The sequence below is a fragment of the Ochotona princeps genome, chromosome 9, assembly GCF_030435755.1.
Source record: "Ochotona princeps isolate mOchPri1 chromosome 9, mOchPri1.hap1, whole genome shotgun sequence".
NCBI lineage: Eukaryota > Metazoa > Chordata > Mammalia > Lagomorpha > Ochotonidae > Ochotona > Ochotona princeps.
In genome coordinates, this window is record NC_080840.1 from 46,392,502 (window position 1) to 46,406,272 (window position 13,771).

The following is a 13,771-nucleotide window of genomic DNA, read 5'->3' on the forward strand; positions in this document are numbered from 1 at the left end:
TCTCACCTTGGCATTCCTTATTGTGTACTAGTATGTGTCGCAACCGAACCTGGCTAGACCCACACTCTGTTCTGGCGCTCGGACTCACCAGCGGGTGATGTGAACAGGTTCAGCCTGGTTTGCCCCCAATCCATGCCACGTGTATACCAGTGGGATAATTTCCATAGCCTGTTCTGGGCTGTTTCCTATTGTGCTTCTTGCGCTTATCTGCAGGGACTGTGTCCTGCCAGAAGAGTTGCCCAGGCTCCTCCATCAGAAACTCTCCCAGTGCCAGGTTTCGCGCATACCAGTCGGTCCATGAGCCAGCCCTGTTCAGTTCACTTCCTGTCCTAGCAGGAACAGTGGTGTTTCCTGACTGTTCTTCAACCCAATCTGGTTCTTATTGTTGGATGTTTCAACCCAGCCATGGCTCTTCCATACCCCCATACAGCTTACACATGGTTCAGTAAGGACTGAGACCTAGCCTAGTCTGTCATACATTTCCCCTGGTCCTGCAGAGCACCAGATGGTGTTGGAGTTTGGCCCGGCTTGGTGCTTCCATTCCCAGTCCACACTTGTGCCAAGTGGGATTACACTCGTATCCTGATTGGAACGCAGCCCCAATTCCAGCCCATGCGCTCATTGGTGGGAAACTCGACCCAGCTAGAGTATCCCCTTAGCTGCCCAACTGGGCCTATTCCCAGCCTTAGATCTCGTGAAGGCCAGTGGTTGCTCTGATTCAACTTGGTAGAGCCCCTCTCTTGTCCTGTCCCCTTAGATGCTGTGGCTTAGCATCCCTGTCTTATGCAGATCAGTAGGTGCAAGGACCTACTTGGCATGACCTATGCTCCAACCTGATTTCTGTTGTTTCTTGTGAGTTAAGGTTTGTTCAGCCCTGCCCATTCTGTCCCCTTCCAGTGGCAGCATGGCCCACCCCACATCCTGTTAAAGGATGCACTTTCAGGTGCTGCTGCTTTGACCTGCGCTGACTGTTTTGGGTTCCTGCACCTGTGTGTGATGGCAGGTGGCATGGTCACATCTAGCTTAGTCCATCCCAACCCCAGCTTGCGAGCTAACCAGGGGAACTTGTATTTCCACAGAGTTGGGCCCACACAACCCCTTAGAGTCTACCCCCAGACCAAGTTTTCTCGCGTGCTAGATAGTCTTGACCCTGCCAGATGTGACCACTCCACCACTCTACCAAACAGTTGGGTAATGGTACCCATCACTGCCAAAGAGGCCCCCATCCATAGCATTGGTGTGGGCTAGTGTGTGATGATCAGTGATGTTTTAGGCAAACAGGCCATTTCTGTATTCCGAATTGGGTTGGTGTATCTAACTAACCGCAATTGTGTCATGGGTACTTCCCTCCAAACCACCAGGTCTCAGTCCCCAAGCCTGCCTAAAACTTCCATGACCCTGTCACTGGGAATCACCCAAGATTCACTACTCACCTACACTAAAATTGGACTTAGTCATGGGTGTCCCCAGGCAGCAAACATATCTTAAAAAACCCCAGAGTTTGCCGCCGGGTGGCCAGCAGGCAAAGCCTGGCACCACATGGTGCACTGGCCGCCCTGGGGGAGGCCGAGGACTCGTTCACTGCCTTGCGGCAGTGGGAGACATATTTTGATCATCAGAATTGCGCCTCATAAAGAAAAATGAAAATTATTCTCTGGCTTTCTTATGATGTTAACTTGTAGAAACTTAGTTTGGAAAATAGAGGGAGAAATCAAAGTCAATGTCAGTTCTTATTCGGAAGATGTAGGGATTTTCATCATGAGAAGGAATCCTATACTTGCTGAGAGGAGAGTCTTTAAGGAAGCATTTTATCTAACAGAAGACAAGCCAGCATTATTTTACAACAGTATATTCAGCATCAAAGTGTGTTTAGTATTTGGGTTATCAATAGAGGTGATCCCACATTCACTGATTTTTGCCTTTACTTGTAAGAAAGAAAATTGCCCTAGTTATTCAAAGAATTGTTTCCGTAACTCTGAAAGTCTTAGTTTTAGGATACTGAAATCACAGTGTAAATTCCCACACATTCTTCTCCTTGCCATGTGTCTCAACCCCAATCACAAACAGGTAGACTAAATCTTACCACAGAAATGGAGTTAGAAAGCAGCGTTCCATCCTGGCCCAGCATGTTGGAAACGGTGATTTCAGGTAGGTCCATGCTTTGAGGATGAAATGGTAGCAGGCCATTGTGATTCATTGGGTGACACAGAGAGTGGTAGCCAGAATCAACTTCATTCAAGTGCACCAGCGAGTGGTCAGGGAGGGAAGGAGGTGTGATGGGCGGAATGTTAAAGTCCTCACTTTCCAGGCTTGGGCCGGGGTAGGACTGTGAAAAGACCAGAGGGACATTGTAAATTACCGTCCTCTTGCTCATCTTTGGGTACATACAGACATGATCCTTTCCACAATGTTCCCAGACAGCACTATGGATTTGGCAAAGACATTTCAAACATGTAGATTATTTTGCTACCCTCCTGTTATTGGACCCTATGGTGTATACACTCCTGTGATAAAGGCTGCTTCTGTTAGATGGATTTATTTATTATTCCAGGAAGTTGAACTCAAGAAGATTTCAAAGATTCAATTAAAAATTTCCAGAGTTTTGATCTAGCTAAATACCTTGGTTCATGGAAATTGTGGGGGAAAATGTCAATTGACAAAATTAATATTTGGTCAAACATGTTCATAGGACTCAACAACTTAGATCCTAAGATGTGATAAAAATAAATTCCAGAAATTCGGGGGCAATTGCTTTTGGGTTTAAAAATGTTATCTGTTCACAACAGACAAAAGACAAGTTACTAAAACAAAGTAGCGGAAGTATATTGGATAAGTGAGGATGCCCTGAAGACCTACATATGAAAAAAATGCAGTGGAACATTATTATTTTTGTGCCACAAATATTGTCTCACTAAAATTAAAATATAGATTACCTACATGATTGCTATGAATGTTTGTGTGATTTCTCCCAGAACCCGGTAAATAGTATTTCCGATCATTTAAATTCAGTTTGGTCCATTTGAAAGGCAAAATAATACTAATAATAAAATACAAATACTGGAATTAAAGTCAAGCAGTATGATAAATATCATTGACATGTCTGGGGAATATTTTATAAACTAAATTTAGACGAAGAAGGAAGGGAGGGAATACAGAAGAAGAAAAAATTGCATGAGGCAGTGTCTTTCAAAACAGAAAGTAGTTGAAAATATAAGGAAAAAGTGAAGAATGAAACTTTGTTAACCATTTTTGTATCAAGACATAGATGTATTCAGCAATCTTTTTGGAACAGGTGTCACAATATAAAGGCAACATTTTGGTCCAGATAAATCTTGCAAGCCTATCTTTCCAGTTAGTAGACCTTTCAGAGCATCTGTGTGAATGGGTAACAAGGATTCCCTTGTCTAACGGCACAGTGCCTGCTGAAATGTGCACGATTTGAAATGAGCAGGCAGAGAGTATGAGCCAAAGAAAGTAGTGTAAAGTATTCATTGGGTGCTTAGCCAATAAACTTCATGCTCCTGTGTCCAAGTGCCTGGGGTTATTTTTTCCAGATGGCGTCTATTTGTCTAACAGAAAGAAAATCTTCAAGTTGCACTTGCTAAATGTTCTACAAGTTTTGATATATTTGTTTCGGTGCTGTCAGAAGACAAGATGAAATGAAAGGCTTCTTGGGACATCTGGAATTTAGAGCTGGTCATGTGGAGTCACATGTAACTTAAAGACTGGGGGTGTAGGGTGGGAGGTTTTATTCATCCTTGCAGATAATTTTTCTTCAGTATCTAAAGTTTTGCTATAGAAACAGCAGCTCTAAAAGTTCAACCACCCATTACTAAAGCCTTCTGTTAACATACATTTCTGTTATCTGAAAATTTTTTTATTAGGGCTCAGTGTCAGAGTCAGTTTGATTAAATTCTTGCATGCCTGATACGATTTAGACTCCAAGTCTGTAGAACTGAGCTATCAGTTCCTCGTACAAATATTTGTATAAGAACAGCATAAAAGATGCCCATTGAAGAGGTGGGATAGAGGAGAAGCATATTTAATCATGCCTGTTTCATATAAGGCACAGCGTGTTGTGTTCATTTTACCTTTACACTAATCTTTGGCTATGATTAACCCCATTTTCCTGAAAAGAAAATTAAGGTTCAGAAGTTATATTGTCAAATTTCGCTAGCTGGCAAAATCAATTCAGTGTAATCCATGTGGAATGGATATATGGCAAAAGAAGACATTTTCAATGCTGTGAAATTTATGTAAGTGTAATTCCACTATTTTGTTAGGTTGGATGATAAAAAAAATTACCAATACTCAACAGTTCATTTGATAAGTAATTTTTAAGAAAAGATTAGGATTAGCATTAGTGAGCTTCTTCAGTGTCCCAAATGCTATCCGAATGCCCAGCCATAAAATTACATCTTTATTTCACATGAGCACAATTTGTCTTCATTGGTGTGGCAAACACTGAATTTTTTATATAAATATAAGAAGTTTCTTAATGCCTAAATGAGACCTTTCCAGATACCACAACACACAATTAATGCAAGTGATAAAGAAAAAAGATGGTTTTTAATTTTAGAAAGCTCATCAAATCTTTGAAAATAATATATGATAATCTACCTCTCGATTCTAAAGTTTCCTCAACAGTTAACCCCTAATTTGCAGTGATTTAAAAGAAGGTTTAATTGATATCACTTTACACTCACTGATACCAATTGTGCTGCAATTCAACCAAGCTACAAAGTTTATTCTCATGTAATTACACATTACTGTTATTTAATCCATGCAATTATAGACCATAACCACAGATTCCGCAACTTAATCGGTAATGGGTAGTTATGTGGGTCAAGAATTTTAGCAACATAAGGTTACTTAGTAGTTTCTGTTCTTTACATTAACAGTCAGGATATGGTTATTTGCCATGAGCCCAATTAGAGTGTAACTGATACCATATAAAAGTATTGTGGTAATTGTATAAATGTCAAAATGTTTCATTAAGGTCCAATGCTAAACTATTTACCATTTTTAAAAATAGTATTAGCATTTTCCTCAACACTGAATTCTATGACATGATATTTTGATTTTTGAAAAAAACTTAATAGGAATACATTTAACAATAGCTAAGTTTTATACTGCATGAAATTATAGTTTGAGGGGACTCAGTACAATTGAACCTAATTCAGTATTTTTTTCTTGCTCCTTTTGAAGTTGCCTGGATAGAATCAGTGCTTGGATAATCAAGATGGCAGCATAGGGTAAGGACACGTTTAAACGGAGAAACGTTAGCTAGTGTGAAGCAGTGAGCACACATTACAGGAAATGAGAGGACAGAAGGAAAGCACATGGGTACCTGGAGACTGACAGACATGGGAAAGTAGCAAAGACAACTGTGTGGTGTTGCAGTGACTGATACCCCAGCACATTCAACAAGTGGCAATCGAACTCCACAGGCAGCCAGAACTCCGCCAGCAGCAAGGGAAGGGGAAGGGGTGTTCAATGGAAGCTTAGGAGGCGAATCCAGAGAAAGAACTGCTCGTGAAGAACATCCCCGTAAAATAACAACAAATGACTAAATCAATGAACAATCCATTGCTAAAATGACAGGACCAAATTACCACTCATTCATATTAACCCTGAGTGTAAATGGATTAAACTCATTAATCAAATGTCATAGATAACTAGGCTGGATTAAAAAATTAAACCCATGTATTTGTTGCCTACATGAGGCATATCTCACTAACAACGATCAGTGGAAGCTGTATCTCGTGGGTTTTATTTTTTTTGTTTTCATTTCTTCAGAACACTTTTTTTTTCTCACTAAATTCTTCACTGACTCATAGACCATGCAGTAGCATAATTTTCTTCAAGCAGGTTCCTGATTTTCTTTTTCATTTTTCCAGCGATACATTAGTCATTCATGTTATTTATGAATACACATTAGTAGCATGTTATTTAACCTCATGACGTTATAAAATTTTATTTTTACTCCTGTTGTTGATTTTGTATTTGTTGCTTTTCATTTAAGGGGATGTATGGTAACTGTGCAATGGAGACTGTCATATCCAGATGTGAGGACATAATTCAATATGCATGTCTACTCCTGGATCAAAGATGGACTCCAGATGAAACTGTTAACTGTATCTTGACAATAGGATGCTGTACTCTGCATTGTTCATGCACTCAATGATGGACATATAACTATTTATGAAGAACTATACTATAGTAATAATATAAGGGTTTCGGGGGGGGTGCTGGAGAGAACTTGGGGAGGGGCTAAGAGAAATCCCAGGGCCTATGGATCTGTATCATAAAATCATAATAATAATAATAAAGAAGTAAAACTCTATTCCAATATCTGATTCCCAGGCTTCTTAAGGACACTCACAGCAAAGACATGTAAAAAACTTACTCTGTTTGCCAGACAGAAAAGTCTTAATAAATGTCAGTTTAACACAACTACAGTTATTATTAAATGGATTTACACATGCTATGGATTGGGTCATGCCCAAGGAAACAAAGAACTTTTGAGGGTTTAGATGTGTTCCCACAACAATATTATCAGAAACCTCATGCTTTTGCCATCAATCAGACATCACAATGGAGAAAAGTATAGCCCAATTCATATATAACACTTTTGTGTAAGTCCTTCCCATAAAGTGCTAACATGAAGCATAACTTTTTTATTTTATTTGAATTAAATTTCAATTTTGAATATCAAAGACTAAAAAGAAAGAGAACAGTGGCAGACAAAGGATCAGAAAAAGAGTGCTGACAGTAACCAAATGAGCAGAGGCTCATCCACTTCAGGCCTTCAGGAAGCTCCTCTGGTCCTGGTGGACCTGCAATCCTGGTGACCCATTCCACCCAGCCAGGTAAAAATGACAATGAGTTTTAGACCAGATGTTGAACAAACAAGCAAAACCTGTACTTCTTAGCTAATCCTGTGTCCTTAGAAAGGCTATTTTGTGGGGAGACTGCTTGCAGAACAGGTTACATTTCTGTCTGCAGCACAAGCATCCCATATGATTTGTCCTAGCTGCTCCACCTTGGCTCCAACTCCCTGCTGACGGCCTGGGAAAGCAGCAGATGATTCAAACCTTTGGGACCCTGAGCCCAGCTGGGAGACCTGGAAGAGAAGCTCTGTCTCCTGGTTTCGGATAGATTCAGCTCTGATCATTGTGGCCATTTGTGGAATGAACCATCGGATGAAAGAGCCCTCTCTGTCTCCTCTCTGGGTAATTCTGTCTTTAAAATAGAAACAAATAAATCTTAAGAAAGAAAAAAAAAACAATAAAAAAGAGGCTACTTGCATTGGAGATTGTTGGCAGTAGGTAAAGTTGTTAATCACAGTGATCCCTTTAGAGATTAAAGTCAAGAGACTGGGTTAGAGGGGTTACTAGGGAGCCTTCAACTTGCTTTGGATAGCTTTGTATGGATACCATCTCAGCCATCTGACTAATGCCAAGGTCCTTCTGCTAGGTACAATTTTCAGAGTCTATTACAGTGGGAAAGTGCAGGCCCCGGTCTCCCAAGGATTAACTCCACAGCTTAGCTTGTTTCTCAGAGCATAACAGGATTGGTAATTTTGGCCTGATACATATAGCCACTGGCTTAACCGCAAGTTCCTGCTTCCTATTTGTCAAGTTATCTGCCAGGGGATTGGATAAAACTCAAGGGATTTAGGGTGGCCACTAGAGGATTGGATAAACACTGGGAGGAACTGAAGGGATTTAGGGTGGCCACTACTGGGAGGAGCTAAGCAGAGTATAAAAGAAAGTCTGGAGTTGCAATAAAGATCAATCTGTCATCGATCGGCATTCGGTGTACTGCGTGTTGCCTTGTCTTGTCTCTCTGCGTTGTCTGCGTTGCAACCCTAGTCCCTCCGCTCGGCTCGGGGTACGTGGCGACGAGGGTGTTGCCAACATCTGGAGGTTCCCACCGAGATTGAGAAAGAGAGGATACGACGAAGGGTCGTCCCAAGAGTCTGGCCAGCTGATTCAGGTAAGTGGGACGTATTGTAAGTCTCTCCTAAACTGGTAGGAGAGGGAGGTTCATTTTGAAATATAGTCAGGTTTTGGATTTATTTTGAAATAGAGTTAGGTTTTAGACTTATTTTGAAATATAACTAGGTTTTGGATTTATTTTTTAAGTTTTCGATTTATTTTGAAGTATAGTCAGGTTTTAGATTTATTTTGAAGTATAGTGAGGTCTTGGTGTTTAATTTATCCGTTGAAAAGGACGATAAAATGGGTTCTGCCTTCTCACGGGATAAATTGGCCACCGAGCTTGAAGAACTTCTACGTCAACTGGGGATGCCAGTTAAATTTAAAATGATTAGAAATTTTGTTAAAGCCATTCAATCTAGCAGTCCTTGGTTTATTGTTTCAGGCAACTTCAATATTCCCGATTGGGAACAGGTTAAGGCCAATTTACAATCCTGTTTACAAAAAGACCCAGATAATTTCCCCATTGTTAACTTTTCTTTGTGGCGCTTAGTCCGTGATTCATTATTTACTGATAAAGTGAAAGTTGAGAGACAGTTAAGAGAAGTACAGACTACTTTTGAAGCAATCCAGGGGTGGGAAGTTCTACGGTCCTTGGAAGCCTGGAACGAGGTGGCCTCGAGTGAAACCACCCCGAGTGAGACCTCTTCTTTAGAGGAGAGTGAGGTCTCTTCTTTAGAGGAGAGTGAAGCCTCTTTTTCAGATGAGAACGAGGCCTCTTCCTCGGAAGAGAGTGAGGAAAAACGAGATGAGGAGGTTTTCTTAAAGCGGAAAATTAAGGATAAAGAGAAGATTTTCTTAAAGCGGGAAATTAGGGACATTAAAAGAAAGTTAAAGAAAGCAGGAATAGGTGCACGTTCCTCTGGCAAATTGTCCAGTTCAAGACCACCACCATATGCCCCTAATTTTGTGACCCCTACCGCTCCTCCTGAGGAGGAAACCGCAGGCCATTCACCCAATAATTACCCCACGCGGCCATGGAGTGACGGTCTCACTGATCAGCCTGTGGGTGGGGTTCGATGCTTCCCTGTAATAGAGGTCCCAGTTCGAGGAGGTCCCCCTCGCCGGGAGCATCAGCCCCTTCAATTTAAAGACCTCAAAAATGTAAAGCAGGCTGTTAAAGATTATGGTGCCCAGGCACCCTTTACTCTTGCACTCATAGAATCCTTTTTGAGTTTGAATCTTACTCCTAGTGATTGGATGCAATTGTGCCGCTCTGCTCTCGATGGTGGTGACTTTCTCCTATGGAAAGGGGATTTTCAAGATAGGTGCAGATTTTTTGCTGAGCAGAACGCGGCTGGGGGACACGCAGATCGAAGCCTTGAAATGCTTACTGGCACTGGACCTTTTGAGGGCATCCAACAACAAGTTAATTATGACCTAGGAGTTTATGCACAGATAGCAAATGCAGCCCTTGGAGCCTGGAAGGCCTTGCCTAATGCTAATACAGGAGACCAGCTTTCCAAGGTCTTGCAAGGCCCTACAGAACCTTTTCAAGAATTTGTGGACCGTATTATGCAGGTTGCTACTAAAATCTTTGGTAACGTGGAGCCAGCAATGCCAGTAATTAAGCATATAGCCTTTGAGAATGCTAATAAATATTGCCAGGATGCTCTCAGGTTCCACAGAGATAAGTCCCTGCATGATTATCTCAAAATCTGCAGACATATTGACTCCACCCATGCCCTTGGGCAAGTGATAGCAGCAGCTGTTCAACACCCTCAGCCCCACCCTAGGGCACCTCCCAAAACCTGTTTCAGATGTGGACAGCCTGGACATTTTAAAAAACAGTGCCCCAAAATTCTGCGACAAGGAAGATCACCCCCACAATCCTTGCAGGCCCCAGATCTTTGTCCAAGATGCCATAAAGGCTATCATTGGAGCAGTGATTGTAGGTCCAGATATGATGCCCAAGGCAATCCCCTATCGGGAAACGGGGTCAGGGGCCCGCTCCGGGCCCCCCAACCTCAGGTGTACGGAGCCCAGCAGACACCTGTAACTTCCGGAACAGCGCAGACTCCTTCCAGAGTCCCTCTCCCAAGGCGAGGAACACCGACATTTCAACCCTCCTCAGAGCAACACCAGGTAGCGCAGGACTGGACCTCTGTGCCACCTCTGGAGAGGTATTGACCCCGCTCCTGGGACCCCAACGGATAAAAACAGGAGTCAGGGGCCCCTTACCTAAGAATACCTTGGGCCTGATCCTAGGAAGAAGTAGTGCTACTATGCATGGAATCAGAGTACTCCCAGGAGTGATAGATGAGGATACTCCCACAGAAATAGAAGTCATGGTAGAATCAGCCAAAGGCACTATAATCATTCCACCTGGAGCTAGATTTGCCCAGCTGATCTTGATCCCCAAGGTTCCAACTGACAACCCCATTCTTAAGAGAGATAGACAAGGAGGATTTGGACATTCCGGCCCCTTAGCATGTTGGGTCTCCGACATGCAAACCCGACCCACCTTACAGTTAGAGATAGAAGGGAGAAAATTCACAGGTTTACTTGATACTGGAGCTGACAGTACAGTTATATCCCAAGCACAGTGGCCAAGTTCCTGGCCATTAGAGGCCACCCCAACCGTTCTCCAAGGGATAGGAACTTCTCAGCCACAGAAAAGTGCCAGGTTGTTAAGGTGGAAGGATCAAGAGGGACATTCAGGAGTTTTCCAGCCGTATGTCTTACCACATATTCCTATCAATCTGTGGGGACGAGATTTGTTGAGTGCCATGAATGTTGTATTGACCTCTCAGCCTGTGCCAAATATGCTTAATAGACAGGGATACTTTCCTGGAAAAGGTTTGGGCAGACATCTTCAAGGTGACCCCCAACCAGTCTGTGACAGGGTTAAAAATTAGAGGCTGCAATTGAATTGGTAAAGGAACAGCTTGAGAGAAATTAAAAGAAGCCCATTGTTTACAGGCCTTTGCCTATATTTTAATATAACTCACAAAACAGGCATCCCTTATAATCCTCAGGGTCAAGCCATTGTTGAACGTGCTAACCGCACCCTTAAAGTTTATTTAGAAAAAATAAAGAAGGGGGATGTGGCCGAGCATTGCAGCTCACCCCATTCCTTACTGGCATCTGCAATCTATGTGCTAAATTTTTTAACTGTCACTAATGATGTAGCTCCTGCAGAGCGCCATTGGCTTCGCCCTGCTAATGAGAATAAAGGCCAAGTAAAATGGAAAGATCTGGCCACAAATAAATGGCGAGGACCAGATCCAGTACTAACGTGGGGGCGAGGCTCCGTTTGTGTTTTTCCCCAGGATGAAGAAACACCTAGATGGGTTCCCGAGAGACTTACACGGCAAATCTCCTTGGCTCCAACTCAACATGATCCCACTCCTAATGATGTTCTTGCAGGATAGGAGACCCTGACAGCAGTGGTGCAACTTCCTGGTATCTTGCCCATGGGAAACGCAGATCTCCAGCTGCTCCCCGATTTACCATCATATATGTGTTACCCCTGTGAAATGGCATTTAACTGGCAGCATGGATGCTTTAGGAACAAAGCGGAATCTTGGCCATGAGGCTGATGGTCATAGCCATGATTGCAGTACTGTTTAGTCTTCTTTGCCGCCTATTTGACAAACCATGATGGTTTTAGCTGTGGAAAATCCTAGCGCTCAAGTTTGGCTGAACATGGTGTGATGGGCAGCCAGAGACGGGTAAGATCTGGCAGCGCTGATGACCAACCTAAGACAGGGATTCCCCAGGTGGGGCTCCCCATGACGGGTAAGGCGTCAACTGACTGCTGGACAACCTAAGACAGGCGTCCATTAAAAAAAACAAAAAAAGGGGGACATGCAGGCCCCGGTCTCCCAAGGATTAACTCCACAGCTTAGCTTGTTTCTCAGAGCATAACAGGATTGGTAATTTTGGCCTGATACATATAGCCACTGGCTTAACCGCAAGTTCCTGCTTCCTATTTGTCAAGTTATCTGCCAGGGGATTGGATAAAACTCAAGGGATTTAGGGTGGCCACTAGAGGATTGGATAAACACTGGGAGGAACTGAAGGGATTTAGGGTGGCCACTACTGGGAGGAGCTAAGCAGAGTATAAAAGAAAGTCTGGAGTTGCAATAAAGATCAATCTGTCATCGATCGGCATTCGGTGTACTGCGTGTTGCCTTGTGTTGTCTCTCTCTGCGTTGACTGCGTTGTAACCCTAGTCCCTCCGCTCGGCTCGGGGTACGTGGCGACGAGGGTGTTCCCAACAGGAAAGGAGAGTTATTCCTTGGTTATTGGAAGACCTCATTTCCTCTGTCTATTTAATCACAAACTCACACTCCTGTTTAATAACAATGGTTTACATATTTCATGGTTTTGTATCCTGTTTGCTTCATCTCCAAGCCACATATCGTTTTACAATAGTTGGTTCTTATTTTCATTATTTTGTATTATTATATCTGGAGGGAGATGTTTCCTCTGATTAGAGAATGTATGCTTTGTTACTACTTCAAGAGTGTCAAAATATGCTGATAGGAACAAATAGTGGAAAGTCTTGTCTGGACTCTTTCTTTTCTTTCTAGAATTTAATTTCTCCACCAGAGACCACTCTATTCCTGGGTCTCTATCCACATATTGCAATCATTATACATAGCACTCAATCTTTGGTGACAAGGAGTCCCATTACTCTGGAGAATCCATGATATCATCTTGTGCATATTTTAAATTATGTTATGGATTCATACAGTCATGTAAATGCTAAAAATATGCCTATAGTTTTAACTTTGTAAGATATGCTTCTCATAGAAATGTCCATTATAAAGATAAACACACAGGATGTCATCTAATACATATAGAATTCTTTAATTCTCAATCTGCAGCATAGCTCCCAAAAGTTATGGATGAAAAATGGCCATCTATAAGCATGTCTGATCTTCCATTTAGCATTCTTGCTGCATGCTTCAGATAACTGAACAGAACACAAAGTAAACTCAAATGCTTATTACAATAATAAACTTATGTTCATTTTCAGAAGTTAAAATATTACATGTAATGGTAATTTTTTTCTGCTATAGTTTAAACAGCATTAATGTGATCTCCAATTTCCTTTAAGCAGCCTTTCAGAAGTAGGTGTTTTTCAGATTCCTTTGTGTCTCATGAACAAGGGTTGATAGCTTGAGAGTATAATGTATTACTGTGGAAAGCTTCAGTCTGTTCCATAAATCATCTTCACACTCAGCAAGGATTGTCCAACAGTGCCATTGCTGTGCTCCAGCCGATGATCCTGCAAACAATCTTTTTTGTGTTTCTTCACATGTTAGACAATAGCAATAAATCATCTTCATTTAAAAACACACAATGTACTAATTTTTCAAGCAATCATTACCAAAACAAAATTTTGGGTGGAAACTATTGCTCATTAATTGTTTTGGTTTGTGAAATAAAAGGCAAGAGTCTTACATTCAGCGTAGAAGCATTCATTGCGCATGCAGTGTGTGTACACCATCCTGTGAGCTATGCTGTGAAATACAAAGAAAATTGTCACAGATAGCACATTAGAAGAAAGATAAGGGATTTAGACTCCCAATAACAACAGTGCATTTGAGGTGTCAAACTAAGTGATAGCAGAGTATAAAGGATAGAGGAATTACTTGGAGTTGGGTGCTTAAGGGATGGCTGTAGGTATATTCACACTGGAAACAGGACCCGAAGATGAGACACATCTGCAGATAGGATAAGTGATAGGAGAGTACCACAGACGGGCAAAAGAATGAGTGCAGGCAAATGGACAGCAGCATCAAGGTATTCAATAT

The 13,771-nt window shown here is 42.0% G+C and overlaps 1 protein-coding gene across 4 annotated transcripts in view; it reads right to left on the reverse strand.

Annotated features, from left to right (window-relative positions):
- TOX (thymocyte selection associated high mobility group box) overlaps positions 1-13,771 on the reverse strand; it is a 316,397-nt gene that overhangs the window by 137,892 nt on the left and 164,734 nt on the right. For all 4 annotated transcript variants that reach the window (XM_058668651.1, XM_058668652.1, XM_058668653.1 and 1 more), the window contains one exon: positions 2,084-2,326. In XM_058668651.1, coding sequence (XP_058524634.1) covers positions 2,084-2,326 — 243 coding nt within the window. The remainder of the gene's footprint in view (positions 1-2,083; positions 2,327-13,771) is intronic.